A 22292-nucleotide genomic window follows, 5' to 3' on the forward strand; every position below is an offset into this window, starting at 1 on the left:
AAGCTCTGGCTGAAAGAGTCGAGTATATATACATTTTCATGCTCTGGGGTTTACCCCTACTTGTTCACGGACAAAATTGGAGTTGAAAGGTCATGTTTTCGTCCCGCGATTACTCAGGCTGTTAAAAATAGAAATCATCGGAAGCGACCCCTGGCGTTAATATTTGCAACAGGTGCGTGCGCATGTAACAACAAACATGGACGACAAGGGATGATATAAAAATAAAAATAGAGGTTTTTTGTCATTTTATTTCTTATCTATTATTGTGTGAAACAATTTCATAACTGAACAGCAACATTATTATGAGATTTACACATTATAACAATCAAACTCATACGTAAATTTTGAACCAATTTTTAAGATAGATTTTTAGACCTATTTTTGTTTGATTTGATGAATGATGATTGTTTTTTCGTCATGAACTTATCACACCGGAAAGCCCTATTCTAGATAATTTAACGTTGTAGGTTCTTTTTTTTTAGCATAGTAAGCTATGTATGTTTGATACTTTGATCTTTCCTGTATCTCATAAAATTGGATATGGGTAAGGTCCATCATAATTTTTGATGGCCAAATGAATAATTCTGGAATAAATAAACAGAAATTTATTATTATATAGTTCTAGTTATTATTGACATCCCATGAATGTAAAATTGTAATGACAAGACCTCTTGATTAAAAGGTCAAAAATAAAATATTAGATTGCATTTGTGTGTAATATATTATATTAACCATCATACCAGTGTAATAATTTTAACTGTAAATTTGCATTGCCTGCTTGTACCAAATTGTAAAATTACCAGTACCACGGTACATTTTTAGATATTAATATGTTATAAAATTGTTATATTGACAGATGACGCAAGCCAATGGGGTGATATTACCCTGTCAATTACCAACATGGACTCAAGTGAAAAGGACACTTACAAGTTTGAAAGAAAAATGTCTTACAGAAACCACAACTGTAGAAGAAATAACCACACTCCTCAATTCTCTTTCCGAGATAAACACCTCAACAGGTTCGGACAAAGATCTACCATGGTATAAGAAAAATTCCAAGAGTGGAGCCTCAAAGCATGGCCATTCCTATGTGTGGTTGGGATTTGGTCAATTTCTTGGAATGATTGATGCAGAAGACAGAAATAGAATAATGCACCATACCTTACCTGGCATTATACAGTTAGCTATAGATATTGATACATTTCCATCAACAGGTGTACAACAATGCTCACAGCAGAATGGTGAGTTACATTTAGAATCTAAATGATTTATTGTATAATGTTATAATTTGGCTAAGTTACCAGTACATGGATAATTGACTGAATATTGGAGATATCTTCAATTATTTAAAATCTCTAAATCAAGTTTGATTTTGCAAACTAAAATTTTAATGGTAGTATGTACACTGTAAGGGTAGGTATGTCTACTTTACCCTTAATTTCTAGGCCTGATATTACCATAAAGCCAAAATTTCCAATTTTATGAAATAACAGTTAATTTCAAGCTGTAAAAGGCAGTTAGTCACTCACACTATCTGATCCAGTTACATGTAACACATCTTTAATAGGCTAGGTGTATCTCTATTGATTGAATGATTAATATACATTGTCACATCCTTAGGATTTATATTAGGATTCATATTGAAACACACACATCATGTATATTGGTCATTAGGGGTTTGTATAAATTTATTCTACAAAATATCCATATTAATCATTAGGATTATATACTTCAAAACCCTTAGAATTGGTAATGTCCATTTAGTATTATATTAGAAAAACAAGCTTACCATTTTATTTCAGAAAGCACAACTGTTCTTGCAAGGAGTTTTATAGCTTCAATTTTGGCATGTGGGTTTTTGTGTTTATATCAAGCAAGACATAGGAGTGGAAAATTAAATGAAATCAACTTCACAAGTTTTCTGAAAAATCTGTATTTGTAAGTAAACATTTATTATCCCTCATATTCCTGAGCCCACATGACTCAGATATTAGGTTACTGATTGGGAATACAATTTAAGCTCTTACAGATAAGACAGAAAAGAGTATTAATTTAAAAATTAATCTACTGTCTGAACCTTCCTATTTTTTTAAACAGCTTTCTTCGATTATGAACAAACTATGTAACTTTGTATATGATAAACTTACCTGTGTGTTTGAAATCAACTCTGGTTAAATAAAATCCATTGCACAATTAAATATCCCAATGAATAAAAAATTGAAAAATTTGACATGTTTACATATATTTTTGACAGAGTACAAGAGAACACTGCATTTGTCACGTGTTGGGCGAAACCAATGAGGCTGTTGTGGGGGTGGTTTAACTTTGACAGAGAGTTGGACAACCGCATGTTGCAATGAAAACAAACCGCGTTTGAGTTTGAGCGACGAAAAATATCAACTGAAGGCAATTACATAGAAGATTTATATTGAAACCATTGATGGCCAGTCTGCCAAATTTTATTCACAATGAAAATATCAATGATTGCATGGATACTCGTAAAAATAAAGTCACATATAAACTAAAACTTTCATATCATCTTTATATTATAAATAATTTAACAAACAACATGGATACAATTTTAAAGTCTGTGAAACGAATGTCATTAATTTTGTGTCAAGTTTGTGTTCAAAAAAAATTCTCTCATCCGACTAATCAAATAATTAAAACAAAATATTTCAAAAGGAAATCTATAAACAGGGATTTTACAAGAATGTAAAAAGATGGTAACAAAATAAAGTGATACAGGCAATTATATGTGTGAACGTCCAAACTCAATACCAAGCCGAGACTGATAGCTTATACCTTGAGTTGTTGTAAATGTACCCCAAACCATTTCAACGTGGCATGTTGTCACCCCTTTATACGAAATGATCTCTCCCGAAGAGTGACGTAATCGGGCTCCATTTTGGTATTGCCCGAAGTCAAAATTTGTGGGAGTTCAATTATTCAAAAGAGAACTTTTTTATTCGTTAGGATATTTAATTGTACAGTGGATTTTATTTAACCAGAGTTGATTTCAAACACACAGGTAAGTTTATAATATCCAAAGTTACATAGTTTCTTCACATTCGAAGAAATTCGTTTAAAAATAGGAAGGTTCGGACAGCACATAATTGTGTCTATATTATTTCAATTTTTAAATCCATCCTCTTGGATGGCTGTAGGGCTTTGAAAGCTGGATGTTCATTACTAAGTACAATTAAAGAAGTATTCAGGATGACATTCTAAATTATTTTGTCTTTAGCAATACATGTATTGTCTTTCAGTTTTAGACCGTTAACTTTTGTTCATGTTCATACCTGATGATGTCCTATATATCCCGGGAATTCAATAAACTCAAATAAATGAGCTTTTTGTCGTAGAATTACTTTTGCCAACATTCTACATACCCCATGTCCTGTGCTTGATCAGCATAAGGTAGACAGAAGCCACTACCACAGTTTGATTGGTTTACCTTTATATCTTCTGTTTAAGTTAAGATGATGTAAATACATTGTAACATACATGTACATGATAGAGTATGAACACACTTGTTTTAAATGCTATTTGTTTCAATGTAAATATACATCAAGTATTAGAGGTACATGTACATGTATTATATGTATACTGAGCGCCATGGAAAACGCATCACTTTTTTTTCCCAAATATTTTATTACTAGGTGGTTTTGTATGTATAATATTATGCAATACTATAAACTATTGTTTCACACAATGCTCCCAAACGCAAAAAATATCGGCCCGTGTGCAAAAAAAAAATTGCACGAGATGCACATGAAACACCCAATATTCACATGCAGCATTGTGTGTGAGCCCTTTAAAAGCATGTTTTCAACTTAATGTGCAGTACATGAACTGTGAAACGTCAATCTGTCGAGCTAGAGATGCCGAGACTTACTGAAAATCAACGGAATGAAGCCATGGGAATGTCCAGGGCTGGCATGTCTACACATGCTATTGCCAGACACTTCAATTGTCATCAGTCCACTATTGTAAGGTTGGTGGAACATGTTCGAGTTACTGGATCAACACGTGACCGTCAACGTCCTGGTCCACAACACGTTACAACCCAGGCTGAAGACTGCTACATCCGGGTCACTCATGACAGATTTTAAATGATTTTTTTTACAAATTTTTAAACAAAGATTTGATATTAAATGAATGTGAAAGAAATTAGTGCTAGATGCACAAGATTAAATGATACCCGGATTACAGTGTAAACACAGAGTGATTTGGTTCATACATGTATGACTAAACAATTAAACATGTATTTACATGTAAATATCAGAATATTAAATATGCTGAGGACACTGGATATGTTTAGTGAATAAAACCGGTTAATTCTTTGTTAAAGACCTGGAATAATGTTTATGCCAGTCTGGAGCTCTATGATAATTATTGAGGTATTCAAAGCAGCCATATTCACTATACATGTGCAGTAAGACAGAAGCTAGAATTATTTGAATTAACTACATGTAGTATAACATTTTATTTGACGAAGAACATATAATGGCTCATTTAAATGTAGCAGGTAGTACATGCAACTAGTGATTACATAAGGCACCAGACTTAATTGGATTCAAGAGATTATTAAAATCACATCTGTTTAAAGTCATAGCACCATCATCAATCATAGCACCATCATCATAATAATAATAATAATTGATAGCGTCAACAATTCAACTCCGCGAGCTGCTCTCGGGCGCTATACATAAGTACAACTAATATAAAATTACAACAATCACAACACATTAATCCATTAAAAAAAACATAAACAAAAAACAGAGAACATTATTTTTATATGCCCACATTTTCATGTAGACGTATTATGCCGTCGCCCCTGTCCGTCCGTCCACAATTTGTTTGTGGACACTCTACAGGTCACAATTCTTATCCGATTTTGACGAAACTTGAAATATAGGTTTATCTCCAAAAGATCTCGGTTCCTTTCGATATTGGCATGTATCGGATCGAAACTTCATGGATTATGGCCCCTGTTTGAACGAAAAATCACGTTTTTGGCTTGTTGACCCTATAGAGGTCACAATTTTTATACGTCGTATTATGCCGTCGCCCCTGTCCGTCCGTCCATCCACAATTGTTTGTGGACTCTCTACAGGTCACAATTTTTATCCGATTTTGACGAAACTTGAAATATAGGTTTATCCCCAAAAGATCTCGGCTGCTTTCGATATTGGAATGTATCGGATCGAAACTTCATGGATTATGGCCCCTGTTTGTACGAAAAATCACGTTTTTAGCTTGTGAACACTATAGAGGTCACAATTTTTATCCGATTTTGTTGAAACTTGAAATCTAAGTTTATAATCCAAAGATCTCAGTTCCTTTCCATATTCGCGCATATCGGACCGTAACTTCCTGAATTATGGCCCTGATTGTACCAAAAATCGTGTTTTTAGCTTGTGGACACTATAGAGGTCATAATTTTTATCCGATTTAAAAAACTGTTCAAGTATATCACCGTTACACCCTAAGGATGGCTGAGTTCGAATTTCGTGAAAATCGGCCCGAAATTGACAGACAAAATGGCGGCCGTTCGTTCTCAAATAGCGTAAAAATATGGTATATCAATGTTGTGGACACTATAGAGTTCGCAATTTTTATCCAATTTTGTTGAAACTTGAAATCTAGGTTGATAATCCAAAGATCTCGGTTCCTTTCGATATTCGTGCACATCGGACCGTAACTTCTTGAATTATGGCCCCTGATTGTACCAAAAATCGTGTTTTTAGCTTGTGGACCCTATACAGGGCATAATTTTTATCCGATTTAAAAAAACGTTCAATTATATCACAGTTACACCCTAAGGATGGCTGAGTTTGTATTTTGTGAAAATCGCCCGAAAATTGACAGACAAAATGGCCGCCGTTCGTTCTCAAATAGCGTAAAAGTATGGTATATCAATGTTGTGGACACTATAGAGGTCACAATTTTTTTCCGATTTTGTTGAAACTTGAAATGTAACTTTATAACCCAAAGAACTTGGTTCCTTTCGATATTCGCGCATATCGGACCGTAACTTCCTGAATTATGGCCCCTGATTGTACGAAAAATCGCGTTTTTAGCTTGTGGACCCTATAGAGGTCATAATTTTTATCCGATTTAAAAAAACGTATTATTATATCACCGTTACACCCTAAGGACGGCTGAGTTTGAATTTCATGAAAATCAGCCCAAAATTGACAGACAAAATGGCCGCCGATCGTTCTCAAATAGCTTAAAAATGTGGTATATCAAGGTTGTGGACACTATAGAGGTCACAATTTTTATCCGATTTTGTTGAAACTTGAAATATAAGTTTATAACCCAAAGATCTCGGTTCCTTTCGATATTCACGCATATCGAATTGTAATTTCCTGAATTATGGCCCTTGATTGTAGGAAAAATCACTTTCTTGTTAGCTTGTTCTCTATCCATCTCTCGAAAATGTGGGCGTATCCTGCCTGGCAGCCGCTGGTGTACACATGGTAAAAGTCTTGACACAAACACAGCTAGAACCGTATTCAATCAGTTGTAAATTTGATTAAAAAGTTCGGTTTTGAGATACTTTTTAGAACCTTTAATAGAATTTGCGCTTTTGGTTTCGTTTGATATTGAATTCCATAACTTTGGAGCACCCACTGCGAAAGATCTATCACCGGAGTTGGTTTTTTAAAAAGGCTTAATTAAGAGGTTGTCTGATTGTGATCGAAGGGTTCTGCAAGGTTTATTGGTGTTGAGAAGGTCTCTAAGGTTTGATAGGGTTATGAGCAAATACAATGTACATGTACCTAGTAATATGGAGTTTACCATGTTAAAATTACACTTTTTTTATATTATTATTTCGTGTATATTGTTAAAAATCAACTGCTCAGTCTTCAACAGGAAGTGTATAATAATAATTTGTAGGGAATGTTTTGCTGTCCACATATTTCAATTTTATATTGTAGCTCTGCACAAACCGTTTTAATTGTGCAACCATCCGTAACAAAACGCTATATGTTCATATGTATATTATAATAAACATAATATAAAACAACTTCAAATGACAAACTACATGAATATTTTGATTAAAAACATGCCCATCAATGTTTATTTTCGTTCAAATAAAAAAGCCAGAAGTCTGAAATGTCTGAAGGTCACCATTAAGAGCACTGGGTAATGACAAAAAGTAGATTTTGCTTGGTAAAATAACTATTTACACTATAGGCTTGATTTTTTGTTGTTTTTTTTAAAATAATATTCAAAAGGATAGCACACCTTAAAAATTATGATATAAATAGCCATAGGTGATTTTATACACTGGATATTATATCTGTTATCACTATATTAATAAATTGATTGATTGGGTGTAGAAATAAGATATCCATATATCTATCTCATGTTATTGAATTAATTCAGTTTTAGATTAAATCGTTTGTATTTTTAAAGAAACCATTTCAGATTTCACAGTGTAACTGTTGATAAGAGTGAGTTTAAAGTAGCTAAGTCTCTAACTCAATATCATCCAAAGTCTTACACGTTGAAAATACGAATTATTTGTCAATTCAAATCAACATTGATGTTGTGATCTTACCAGGAAAAGGCAGGCTTCTGATATCCAATATTTAAGATAAAATAAACATTTTACCATTGGTACACGAATCGTGTACCATAGTGCGTTTTAGCGTCATTTGCAACAAGTGACCAGAAAGAACGAGATTCAACTGAAGAGCCTGCTTAATAGACTGGAATAACCAGACGCTAGAAATTGCTATAGGGTTGAGACACATGCTGTATTTCGCTGGACATAACTGATTTCAAATTAGAGTCAAAAAGGAAACAATTGAATGTAAATCAGTTTATATACAATCAGATTACATTATTATATGCGTTTCGACCCATTTGGGTCAATTTCTAGGTCCCAAATATTAACGATTTAGCTCCTTTAAGTATACAAATTACACACCAATATGTTAAGAAATGGTCGAAATAGAATGTCTGAAAGTTTTAAGTTCAATATATTATTATTAAGCCATTTGGAAGTGATCACTAGATTTGCATTAACAAGGCTTTTCAGCTCAATTTGTCGGAATTCCATTGTTCTACTGTATGAGTGGCTTGATAATTGTGACTGGATCTAAAGCAAGTATTTTGACAAGGCTATCCAAGCACTTGGGATAGCATTAATATTTGGGGACTTTTCGCCAATTACATACAGTAAAATAACTGATAGTTTGTTTTTTCTGCAAAAAAAGTACGACAGGTAAAGGACTAGAATAAAGGTTTCTTAGAGTCATCCACATGTTTGATTCACCAAAAGATGTGCTTAAGTATGTTAGTAAAATATAGACCAAAACAAGCCTTTTCTCCTTTTCTTTTTAATACATTTATTGTGTTGTTGATCAAGAAATAAAATAAAACCAAGTACGAACAATCCAAACCATTAGATAAAATTCGAAGTCCTAAAAAAACGGTATAGGCAAAATAGTGCAATAAGGCAAAATAGTGTAATTAGCATATGGACTGTTCACAAGTACTTCCTACTCAATAGAAGTACATATTCTCCTGAAGAAACAGCCCAGGGGTCTAAACTGTTGCATTATGACAAAGTCAGACAGAGTAGTAAATGTAGCAGATATACATTGTAAAATCTTGGCATTGTGAAGATATTGTTTCACATACTGGTACTATATTTTATTGGACATTAATTCAATTTATGGAATAGAAAAATCACATTCATAAATTGTTTGAATTGGATTTTGCAGGTGGATTTGTATTATGCAGTTAGCCCTGTTAATTGCAATCTGCAGGATATTGGGGTTTTTTTAATGAAAATCTCCTAACCATTTTGTAATAATGATGAAATGTCTATATTAAGACCAGTCTACATGTATTTAAGAGAGGAGTTATAGATGAAATATGGTGGTTGGTCATAAAAAGGTAGTAACTGTGATTCGAGATATATTTTAGTAGTATTTTATGATAGGTGTATATTATGCCTTGAATGGCTTTAGGCTAATAGTTTTAATAGCACTGTTAAAGTTGTCTTCTACTTTTACAGACCAGTACAGATGGCTAAGTTAAGATGTGTGTTAAATTATTTTGATAGAATAACTTCTAATGAAGAAGAGAGAAAAGGTGCTGTAACATATACTCGCAAGGTAAACTTTTCAACATTCAATTTCAAGGAATTAGTCTATATTGGATGAAGTCTTTATTTATATCAAAATTAACAGATATTTGTATTTTTTTTTCATGACAGGTAGCATTAAATGTGCTACATAGAACTATGGTTTAAGTCTTTAGATAATATTTAAAAACACTGTCAAGGAAATAAAATGATTAAAATTGTATTTGTCAGTGTATTGCAGGTATAATTATTAAATTTATTTCTGGCCATTTGACTGAAAATAGTTGTTTATTATTGATTATTTAATTATCTGGTTTATATATAGATGTTATAATTATATTTATTTAAATATAACTGTTGAGAAAAAATTGTCATTAAAAAGTTATTTGTGCACACTTCCTAATTGGTCAAATAAAATATGATAATACACATGGATAAATTTGGATATAAATTCAGGTTATAGAAAAGTCGAGATTACCAACGATGGAAGATTACCTATCAAGTGATCAGACACTTTGCCCTATAACGATACATCACAAGGGTTGTATAGAAGATATGGGTAGTTCTTCGATGGAGGTATTTATAAAATATTTCTCTCCGTATTTATATGAACATTTAAATCATTAAAGATAAAAAAGATATATTACTTTTAATAAAATTCGGTCATCTACTTGACCCATAAATCTATGGGGTTAGATTGCACGATAGACAGAGAATGAATTTAAACGACTATTTTAGCAGTTACTATTTGAGCATGTATTGTTTGTTGCACATTCCACGGTAACTATAGTGCCCATCCTCTTAATGACTGCTAGCTTCAAATTTGTTGAGTATATTAAAAAGAGCACAATTTGAAATAATGCAAAAGAGATGATGTTTTTGGCAATAAATATATTTTTCATTGTGGATTGAAAATATATAATGGACCATAAGATAATATATCTTTAAAACCAAAGTATTAAAAATGTAGTTCAGCTGTTTTGTTTCATTACCATAATAATATTTAAAAGTCTTGATCATTTAGACCTACATGTATTATCAATAGTGACATTAATTTGCCTGATATGTAGTAACAGTCAACAACAGGTATCATGCACAAGGATGGATATGTAAATTCCTCATTCTTTCTGGAACACATGATACTCAATTCTCACAATTTATAGTAGTGGTATTTATTTGTATTGTATTGAACCACAGGATATACCAGTACTTAACAACAGTCTTTGAATTGCTTGTTATCCCATGCCCAACGAAGTTAAGGAGGGATATTGAAATTGGGTCCGTCTGTCTGTGCATCTGTCAATTCCTGTCCTTCTGTGTATCCTGGTTTCGTTTCTGGAGCATATCTCATAAACCGTTTAAGATATCTTTCTGAAACTTTGTACACACACCAGCCTATTACAGTAGTTATGCCTTTTGCTATTTAGGAATTTCTGGGCATTATATTTTTTTGTTTCAATGGAAACAAATTTGACATAGTTTTTGGTGTATAATTTTGTTTCTGGAGCATATATCATAAACCGTTCAAGATATCTTTTTATACACCCACATTTTCATGTGGACGTATTATGCCGACGCCCCTGTCCGTCCGGACGTCCACAATTTGTTTGTGGACACTCTACAGGTCACAATTCTCATCCGATTTTAACGAAACTTGAAATATAGGTGTATCTCCAAAAGATCTCGGCTGCTTTCGATATTGGCATGTATCGGATCGAAACTTCATGGATTATGGCCCCTGTTTGAACGAAAAATCACGTTTTTGGCTTGTGGACCCTATAGAGGTCACGATTTTTATACGCCGTATTATGCCGTCGTCCCTGTCCGTCCGGACATCCGTCCGTCCGTCCGTCCGTCCGTCCACAATTGTTTGTGGACTCTCTACAGGTCACAATTCTTATCCGATTTCGACGAAACTTGAAATATAGGTTTATCCCCAAAAGATCTTGGCTGCTTTCGATATTGGAATGTATCGGATCGAAACTTCATGGATTATGGCCCCTGTTTGTACGAAAAATCACGTTTTTAGCTTGTGTACCCTATAGAGGTCACAATTTTTATCCGATTTTTGCCCCCCGCCTTTCGAAGAAAGCAGGGGACTATTAAAATGGGTTCGTCCGTCTGTCTGTCTGTCCGTCTGTCCGTCCGTCTGTCCGTCCGTCACACTTTTTGGGACACAATAACTCTCTTCCTAATTGAGCTAGAATGTTCAAACTTGGTGTATGTGTTTATTAGGTCAATGCCTTGATGGAGTTCGAAGATGAGCATTTTCCGCTTAGGGTAAGCAGAGATAAGCAATTTGATTGGTTGATGCTTTGGGACACGATAACTCTCTTCCTAATTGGGCTAGAATGTTCAAACTTGGTGTATGAGTTGATTAGGTCAATGCCTTGATGGAGTTCGAAGATGAGCATTTTCCGCTTAGGGTAAGCAGAGATAAGCAATTTGATTGGTTGATGCTTTGGGACACGATAACTTTTAATTGAGCTAGAATGTTCAAACTTGGTGTATGTGTTTATTAGGTCAATGCCTTGATGGAGTTCGAAGATGAGCATTTTCCGCTTAGGGTAAGCAGAGATAAGCAATTTGATTGGTTGATACTTTGGGGCACGATAACTCTCTTCCTAATTGAGCTAGAATGTTCAAACTTGGTGTATGTGTTGATTAGGTCAATGCCTTGATGGAGTTCGAAGATGAGCATTTTCCGCTTAGGGTAAGCAGAGATAAGCAATTTGATTGGTTGATGCTTTGGGACACGATAACTTTAGTTCTAATTAAGTGAGATTGATGAAACTTGGTGTATAGTTTCATTACAGTAATACCTTGACTAAGTTTGATAATGAGCATTTTCTGCTCAGGGTAAGCAGAGCGATACGCAATTTGATTGGTCGAGACTTTGGAACTCAATAACTCTCCTTCTAATTGAGGTAGAATGTTCAAACTTGGTGTAGCCGTTCATTAGGTGAATGCCTTGATAGAGTTCGATGATGAACATTGTTTGCTTATGGTAAACAGAGATAAGCAATCTGATTGGTTGATGCTTTGGGACATGATAACTTTAATTCTAATTAAGTGAGAGTGATGACTGCATGCTTTGGGACAAGATAATCGTGATTCTATCAGATAGAGAATGATGAAACTTAGTGTATAGTTTGATTGCTCGATACTTTTGAAAAAAATAAATGTGCGATTGATTAATATGTCATCTATTTATTTTGGGATTTCAGCGGGGGACATCAGCCTCACTGTTGGCTTGTTTTGAAACTTGAAATGTAAGTTTATAACCCAAAGATCTCAGTTCCTTTCGATATTTGCGCATATCGGACAGTAACTTCCTGAATTATGGCCCCTGATTGTACGAAAAATCACGTTTTTAGCTTTTGGACCCTATAGAAGTCATAATTTTTATCCGATTTAAAAAACCGTTCTATTATATCACCGTTACACCCTAAGAATGACTGAGTTCAAATTTCGTGAAAATCAAATTGACAGACAAAATGGCCGCCGTTCGTTCCCAAATAGCGTAAGAAATGGTATATCAAGGTTGTGGACCCTATAGGGGTCACAATTTTTATCCGATTTTGTTGAAACTTGAAATGTAAGTCTATAACCCAAAGATCTCGGTTCCTTAAAAAAACGTATTATTATATCACCGATATACCCTAAGGACGACTGAGTTTGAATTTCATGAAAATCTGCCCAAAATTGACAGACAAAATGGCCGCTGTTCATTCTCAAATAGCGTAAAAATATGGTATATCAAGGTTGTGGGCCCTATAGAGGTCACAATTTTTATCCCATTTTGTTGAAACTTGAAATATAAGTTTATATCCCAAAGATCTCAGTTCCTTTCAATATTTGCCCATATCGGACCGTAACTTCCTGAATTATGGCCCCTGATTGTACAAAAAATCATGTTTTTAGCTTGTGGACCCATTAGAGGTCATAATTTTTATCCGATTTAAAAAAACGTATTATTATATTACCGTTCCACCCTAAGGACAGTTGAGTTTGTATTTTGTGAAAATCGCCCGAAAATTGACAGACAAAATGGCCGCCGTTCGTTCTCAAATAGAGTAAAAATATGGTATATCAAGGTTGTGGACCCTATAGAGGTCACAATTTTTATCCGATTTTGTTGAAACTTGAAATGTAAGTTCATAACACAAAGATCTCAGTTCCTTTCGATATATGCGCATATCGAATTGTAATTTCCTGAATTATGGCCCTTGATTGTAGGAAAAATCACTTTCTTGTTAGCTTGTTCTCTATCCATCTCTCGAAAATGTGGGCGTATCCTGCCTGGCAGCCGCTGGTTATCCGATTTTGTTGAATCTTGAAATGTAAGTTTATAACCCAAAGATCTCGGTTTCTTTCGATATTCGGGCATATCGGACCGTAACTTCCTGAATTATGGCCCCTGATTGTACGACAAATAGCGTTTTTAGCTTGTGGACCCTATAGAGGTCATAATTTTTATCCGATTTAAAAAAACGTATTATTATATCACCGTTACACCATAAGGACGACTGAGTTTGAATTTCGTGAAAATCGGCCTAAAATTGACAGACAAAATGGCCGCCGTTCGTTCTCAAATAGCTTAAAAATATGGTATATCAAGGTTGTGGACCCTATAGAGGTCACAATTTTTATCCGATTTTGTTGAAACTTGAAATGTAAGTTTATAACACAAAGATCTCAGTTCCTTTTCGATATATTTGCGCATATCGAATTGTAATTTCCTGAATTATGGCCCTTGATTGTAGGAAAAATCACTTTCTTGTTAGCTTGTTCTCTATCCGTCTCTCGAAAATGTGGGCGTATCCTGCCTGGCAGCCGCTGGTTGAAACTAAATTTTGCTAATTTAGAATTTCTGGGATTTAATGATTTTAATTTTTCCATGGAAACAAATTTGACATAGTTTTTGGTGTTCAATTTTGTTTCCGGAGCATATCTCATAAACCATTCAAGATATGTTCATGAAACTTTTTACAAACATCAACCTATTAAACTAGTTGTGCTTATTGCTAATTTCTCGGATTTAATCATTTTTACGTTTCCATGGAAACAAATTTGACTTTATTTTTATGTACAATTTCTCATAACGCGTTCAGAATATTTTTTTGAAACTTTGAACACTCATTGTATTAGTACAGTAGTTGTGCCTTTTGCTTATTAGAAATTTGTCGTATTTAATCATTTTTGTGTCCTTCCGTCCAGATTTCATCTCCGGAGTATATTTCATTATATTTTATTTGCACAGTAGTTGTGCCTTTTGCTTATTAGAAATTTGTCGTATTTAATCATTTTTGTGTCCTTCCGTCCAGATTTCATCTCCGGAGTATATTTCATTATATTTCATTTGCACAGTCATCCTATTAGTACAGTTGTGCCTTTTGCTTATTAGAAATTTGTCGGATTTAATAATTTTTGTGTCTGGAGTATATTACATTATCCATCCGGGTGTCGGATGGCTGAATGGTTACTACATGCGCTTGATATCATGAGGTCTGTCAATGAGTCAACAGGCATGGTTTTGATTCCCCAGTTGTACAAGACAAGGAGTAGGGTCGCCTGTCCAACCTCGTGGGTTTTCTCCGGGTCCCCCCTCCGACTGATAAAGACCCCTACGCACAAGCAAATTATTGAAATAAAATTGAACCATATGTTAGTCCCAAAATGACCTAGTGTCGAGTGGACATTAAGCCCCAATTCTCTCTCTCTCTCTTTCTCTCTTTCTCTCTCTATCTCTCTCTCATTTTATTTTCTGATGTTTAACATACAGCAGCTGGTTGAGGTAGGCGACCTTGCGTTGCCAATCTACTGTGATCAGAGTATGAATCTTCTGACTAGTCCCATTGATATTCCAAGAAGTTGTTTTTCCTTATGTCTTCCAAACAAGTGCAAGGGTGCGTGATGGTGATGACTAGTCGTCTTGTTTTTATTGTGTTGTAGGTAGATTTTGCTAACAAATATATTGGAGGTGGTTCACTTGGTAAAGGTGCTGTACAGGTAAGTCCTATGTCTATATTTCAACAATAATGGCTAAACTGACTACATTTTCTTTTATTGGATCTGTCATTGAGTCAAGTGACGTGGTATTAATCCCAAGCTTGTACATAGGGTCTCATTCCCAATCTCATGGGGTTTCTCCAGTTCCTGCAGCTACCTCCCATTATTAAAGACCCTATTGGCAAGCCAAGTTGTTTGTACAATATATTAGTCATAAAATTAAACATCTCTCTGTCTCTCTCTCTCTCTCTCTCTCTCTCTGAAAAGTCAGTCCTCTGTAGCATCAATATTTTTAATGTACTGTACCTCTGCAAGATTCATAATAAGGTTGTTTCTGCCCATCCTATTCAGTTTATGCCTCCTTATAGGTGGTTCTTCATGGGATCACGTGGCTAAGTGGGTAAGACGCTAGCTCGCTAGCCTGGAGGTCGGGTGTTCGATCCCTGCATTGGCCGAGAAAGTTCATCCAGATTTTCCGGCGTGGTTCTCCCTTGTCATTGATGCAGGACGGAGGGGCTGACAAGGAAAGCTGTCTAGTCGTTCGGATGGGACGAAAAACCGAGGTCCCGTGTACACATTGGCGTGCACGTAAAAGATCCCTTGGCAGTTGGAATTCGATATAAGAGTAGGCCGTAGTGCCGCTGTCCGGGCAAAATTTCCCTCATAGCACACTGTATGGCGTATGCCGGTCTTCATTAGCCCAGGTTAGGAGCAGAACAGTAGGACGTTAAACCCCATTTCATTTCATTTCATTTCAGGTGGTTCTTCACTGCTCTAGATATTTTAAGTTTGAACTCAATACTATATACTATTTAGTGTGTTTTCCGGTATTTAGTGTGTTTTCCGGTATTCAGTATAACATGGTGTTTTCCGGTAGTTTTCCGGTGTTTGCCGGTATATAGTATAGCCCGTCTGAACTCCACTACCATGGTGTATAGTAAATTAGGATGATTATTTTTTTATTTCAGGAAGAAATACGTTTTATGGCGTGTCCGGAGTTAATAGCATCACAGTTATTTATGGAGTGTATGGATGATAATGAGGCTATTATTATATCAGGCTATAAACAATACTCTAAACATTCAGGCTATGCACAATCATTTTCATATGATGGCAACTACAATCAACCGGTAAATATATAAATACTGGTCGTCTGTATGATGAGTTGATTATCAGTTTCGAAATAAACCAATATACACTATCGACCAAACATCAGCTGATTACTGGTCTTTTTTACCATTACATGTATATCCTACCGGTACTTTCTGTTGTTTATCGCTGTAAAGTTTTTAAACTCTGTTAAATTTAGCGGTATTTGACTACCTTTCATATTATGTACAAAGAACTATTTCTATGACAAGATACCTGTATGAAAACAATATTATGCAGTTGGGGGGGGGGGGGTCACAGATCTACTAGCTCAATAAACTGCAGTTCTGTATAAAAATGTAGTTCAGGGTAGTAATATTTTACAAATTTTCTAAGCAGAAATCAGTATTTGCACATTTGACACCAGTTATTATACATTAATTGTAAATTATTTTAGTTCTTGTCACTGTAAGCTATATTAGCTGTGATTGAGATGGTGTTACTGTAAGCTATTTTAGCTGTCATTTGTGATAGTGTCACCGTATGCTATTTTTAGCTGTAATTTGAGATGGTGTCACTAAAAGCTATTTAGCTGTATTTTGAGATTTTGTTACTGTATGCTATTTTAGCTGTTTTAGCTATAATTGAGTTAGTACCATTGCAAACTAACTAAGCTTATTCTATTTGACAGGTGGAGGGAGAGAATACTATGTGTTGTATTGATGCCACAACATTTCGCAATAAAGTCAGACGAATACAGTTTACAGAACGTTACATATTACGAGAATTAAACAAAGCTTTACTTGGATTTACTGGACAATCTAGTATATATCAGCAAGAATGTGCAGAGAAGTTAAATTTAAAAGATGGAATTTCCAGTGATGAAGAATTTTTAACAGCTTTTGAAACATCAGATGAAGGTTTTTATCGTTGTTTCAATTTCTAGTTCAGTATTCATGTTGTTTTGTAATTACCCAAAGCAGAAAACAATATAAAATCAAAAAGTAAAACAAACGGTAACATAAGTAACAAAAAAAAAACAACACAACAAAATGATCACCAAATAGCACATGATCTCTAAAAATTATTCAATTTAAAAGTTTTAATACAGTCACTTCCGACATCTGAATGCTATGGCATTCTGTGAAATCCCTTATCATTTTCATGTCCTGATTTATTTTCTTATTACTTCAACCAGAAAAGTTTTGAGTCGTCCGGATTCTGAATATTCCAAATTACGACATCAATCAGCAGTCGTGTCACATGATTGTTTAAAGTGACCTTCAATCATTGAGTGTTACCAACAAGCAATCATCAACCAATTGTCTGTGAGCATAAAACACATGTCAGTCTTTGTTGATTACCTTGATAATTTTATAATCTCTCATAAGAGAGCACTTGGTATTTTATTTGAGTTTCTCACGTCAAATACAGCAACATTATAATAAATTGCCGAGATGAAGAATCACTATCATTATAATATTATGTTCATAATGTGTAATCGTACAGAATGTACAGAATGCATCATCATATTTTAAGTTTTAACGGAAGTATTATCATAATATTAAAATATTATGATAATACTTCAGGTATTCGAAGGTAAAATAAAACTTATTGTATAATACTTCTAGTATTGTGGCAATTGAGTATTCCAACTTTCTGTGTAATCCGGCATATTGTATCAATCCTGTATGATGTCGGAATTGACAGAGTACACTGTAGATGGTGTAGACAACTTGTCTGCTGCAGATGGTCGTATAACGGTGGTCTGATGTTCGGTTATTAATTCCCCTGGAGGTGTTCTAGATGTCTGTTATGTTCTGCATATAATACTCTTGATTATCAAGTCAGTGTCAATCATTCGGAGAACAGTCAGTTAAGCACAACTAATTGCAAACATGGGCACATGACCTGTTTTGCACCAAAAAATGCCCGGTTGTGATGTCCGCTTGAAGTTTATGTTTTTAGTCTCTTTTTTTTATTGCACTTTCCCACGAAAGTATTTATTGGGTGGTTATTTCCAAATTTAAATATGTCAAGTTTGGTATGTACATGTATGGAAAGTAGAGACAACCAATCTTACAAGTAAAATACTGGATTCCTTGCAAAATACATATGGACCACGCACAGGATACTGAGAGGGTGTCGCAAATTGGCAGCCTGAAGATTAAGGGCAGTCAGCTCGACTGACGTCAATGGTTGCACACGTAAATTGTCTGAGCTCTTGGCGTTAGGGAGCATTCAATGTGAGCAGGCATGGAAAAAGTGAGAGACTTAAACGTAAAACAGTTTCCGAAACAAAAACCACCGAAAAGAACATGGGCAGGGGATAACCTGAGAAATTACTTAGGCTTCGATATTTCTGATAAATGGACAGCGATTAAAGACAACATTGTTTTTTATATGCAATGAATTCTCCTCAAGCTTTGCACCCGTTGCTAGGTACTGTGGCAGCCAAGTCACATGATACAAACATTACTTCTTTTAATACATTTTTTATAGCTTGTTTATCAGTGACGATAAATGGGGGGAATTAAGTTAAGGCTTGTTTTTGAATATTGTGGTATGTGTATCTATATTTGGAGATACATGTAATCTTTTTGGTGGGGCAACCTATTACAGGAATAAGGACTAAGCTGTGGAGCATCCTATATATCTTCTCACTATATACAATTTTATAATTCTAGATTCAAGTCCTAGATACATCTCAGAGTATGCCAGTAAAATGTTAAATGGTTTGTTATCACAAGCTACAAGAGAAGCTGTAGAAAAAAGTAAATCACAAAAGAAAGCTAAACATGTAAAACGTGAAGACTTGATGATGGCAGCTGGAAACCTTACATCTAAGCCAGATGTTAGGATTTCTGAAACTACAGGTCATATTATAGTTGGCGCCACAGACCAAGTAAACATTCAAAACAATTACGTGGCAGCTAATGTGTTTGATGGATTGGATGTTGATTATGGGGATTGGCTGAATAACTTCAGACGGAGAAGTTCCAATTTAAGCGATATCACGTCGCGTAGAAGTAGTACGAGTACCAAACATAGTTCAGAATTAAGTAGCGATTTAGATGATTTATATGAATCTTATATCAGGTCGGAAAAATCTAAACATGGTACTATTCAAGAAGAGTCATATGAGACTATAAGTGATTTCGCAGCCAAATTAATTTCATGTTTGATGCAAGAGGGAACAAGCAAAGCAGCTTCTATGTTACCATGTGTACAAGATTTTGACGAATGTCCACCATTATCTGCAATCAAGCCTAAACCTTTTAGAGACACAGTGCAGAATGGTGATAACTCTTTGAAACAAATGGCAGAAACTGTTGCTGATAAGACATTTAAATCTGTTGTTACGTTTGCCATGCTAGAAGCTGTTTCGATTATAGCTTCTAAAAATAGTCAACGCGACAATACTTCCAATAATAATTCACATTCCTCCACAAAGACTGATGCTATCCCTGACACTGTGTATGAATGGTTTGCTGATCATATTGTCAGTGATGCTTTTGTACAAGCTAGTGAAGAATATTCGCATACAGACATTATGGTTGATAATGTTATCAATCATACACATTTAGACCAAAATGTTAGTCACGAATCTGGAAGTTCGGGTGAGTCCAGCGCCCCACGTCTTTCTTTTAGCTCTGTTCCTGATGATAATGACCACAACGCATCGCTTTTGTCAGGGTATGATTCCTCCAACTCTTCTCTGGCTTCGGAGAAAAAGCCATGTGCGCTTACGAAAAAGCGACCCTCTGTGAAATCTGAGAGAGATCGTATTTTTTCTTGTAAATCAAGTATTAGTGAAGGAATGGCATCGATGTCTGACATAAATTTTGTTGAAAATATTGGTATTAACCACGGACACAGTGCCGTAAATATTGATACTGATAAAAATTTAAACGATGCTGCTGCTCATATTGTCCGACAGGTCATTATGGGAATACCTGAAAGACTAGAAGAAGAGTCGGCGGCTATGCTTTATCATACATCTACAGATCATTCGGTAAAATTTGAAGAATCTACTGTAGAATTTGATAAAAACAGATCAAAAGATCAGACACACACAGTCACTTTTGCAGACGATAAATCAGGTCCTCTTCCATGGTCAAATTTCAGTAAACGTGAAGAAAAGAATAGGAAATATGATACATCGAATGTAGGAATATTAACTAAAAAACTCAGTCGTGAAACTCTAACAAATGCTTATTTAAAAGCTGAAAATAGACGACAAACTAAAAGTTACGAGCGTCGTAGTAGTGAACCTTGTCATATCAGTGTTGAACGATCGTTACAAGCATTAGACAATGAAAAAGCTGCGTGTGATATGGATAAAAGAAATCGCAAAATATCGCGGACAGATGAGGACTTTGATAGATTCAAAGCCGATTCTCAAAGAAGGGGATCATGGGATATCATGCCCTCAGGCAGACGAAGAAGTTCTTGTGGTTTTAAAGATCCAGTATTATCTAGATTTGCCGAGGAGTTAATGAAAGCAGACACATCTATTCCACCACTTCAAATTGCTCAGAGACCTAATTCTAGTACATCCGGTTCTAGAAGGAGTAGTGTTAGTGCTTTTAAAGATGTGACTTTAGCATTTTTTGAAATGGAACTTTTAGGTAGTAGTTTTGAAGCTCCCTCTAGTCCTAGACATAATTCCACCAGGAAGTGCAGTCGGGATTCCAAACTTGTTAAATCTGACAGTTCGGAGGCTGATTATGCTTGGTTTCCATTACCAAGACGAGTCGGCGTCGAATTTCAGGAAAATTATGAACGACTACACAATTATCATAGTGTCGATGAGATTGAAGACTTTGCTGATATGATTGCACAAAACGTCCTTCAGGAAGCTGTTGATATCTTGAATCGTGAACAGGAACTGAATGAAGACGACCATTTTTACAACCATGTGGAGTATTATGCAGATCAGCTTAGTCAACATGTGCTAGACATGGCGTTTTCTGTTATTAAAAAACACAAAAACGACTTGCACTTATTGAGTAATTCCAATAGAAAAAATGTTTTATTAGTCGATGCCCAAAATGATTCCATTGATGACTTTCATGATGCATTAGATATTGAAATAAAAGTATTAGAGAAGTATGCTGATAATATGGTGGCTGCATGGATTAAGGATGTGATGACAAAACTATACAGGCCAAAACATAGATTAGATGTAAGTTCAAAATTAAAATGAAAATATCTATCGGCTTAGTCGCATAAAGTTTTTGGACATAGTAAAGCTCAAATCAATCATGCCATTTGTGTTTAAGTTGATTTAGGTTTCTTTTTTTTTTCTTCTTTTTAAAATTTTAAATAGTAATATTTGGAATGGTTTAGATAAAAAACAAAATAATTAAAGAAAAATAGACTTTCTTCTGTAGAAACCATGATATCAGGCAGGATTGTTGTTCATGTGTCTGGCATAAATAAGCGTATTAGAAAAAGATTACTATACTTTAGTCTCAATATGACTCATGTAAAGTGTTGAGAGGATGTTATTCTCTATTAACCCATTAGCACATGTAAATATAGTTTCTTAACAAAAATTTAAAGAAAAGTGATATATTTCATGTACATGTACAATGTATGTCCCTTAACAACTGTTCCGTAAACAGCCTCAAACTGAATGAAGTTATGAGAATAGCCCTCAGTATTATACTAGTTCTTGGGAACATCATATAGCTAAATGTACATGTATTCACACGTGACTTGGGTGGTTAGGACTGTCTAAGGAGCACTAGTAACGCCTACTTTTCATAGTAAAGTTTGGTGTTCCATACAGAAAATAATTTTAATTATTTGATTTTCTTAATATTATTGTAGCTTCATATACATTTACTTTATAGGAATTTATATGCAAGGATAAACCTATTTCTTCTGGTAATTGGGGTTGTGGCGCATTTTGTGGTGATCCCCATATTAAAAGTTTATTACAGTGGATGGCTGCTTCTATTGTACAAACACCTGTATTACATTATTTTATATTTGATGATCCTAGACTAGTCAGGGTAAGAATTAACCTTTATTAATACTTTTCACAAATCATCCAAGATTTTGCGATTAG

General features: G+C 34.8%; 1 protein-coding gene across 1 annotated transcript in view; it reads left to right on the top strand.

Moving 5' to 3' along the window:
- Positions 1–160: 160 nt before the first annotated feature.
- Positions 161–22292, top strand: part of LOC126828099 (uncharacterized) — a 28737-nt gene continuing 6605 nt past the window's right edge. The window contains exons 1-10 of the mRNA XM_050557681.2: positions 161–233; positions 857–1241; positions 1803–1938; positions 9044–9143; positions 9569–9688; positions 15068–15124; positions 16093–16254; positions 16905–17133; positions 18901–21401; positions 22075–22236. Of these exons, the coding sequence (XP_050413638.2) occupies positions 857–1241; positions 1803–1938; positions 9044–9143; positions 9569–9688; positions 15068–15124; positions 16093–16254; positions 16905–17133; positions 18901–21401; positions 22075–22236 (3852 nt within the window). The 5' untranslated portion in view covers positions 161–233. The remainder of the gene's footprint in view (positions 234–856; positions 1242–1802; positions 1939–9043; positions 9144–9568; positions 9689–15067; positions 15125–16092; positions 16255–16904; positions 17134–18900; positions 21402–22074; positions 22237–22292) is intronic.

This window comes from Patella vulgata, chromosome 1 (assembly GCF_932274485.2).
Source record: "Patella vulgata chromosome 1, xgPatVulg1.2, whole genome shotgun sequence".
NCBI classification, from domain to species: Eukaryota; Metazoa; Mollusca; class Gastropoda; family Patellidae; genus Patella; species Patella vulgata.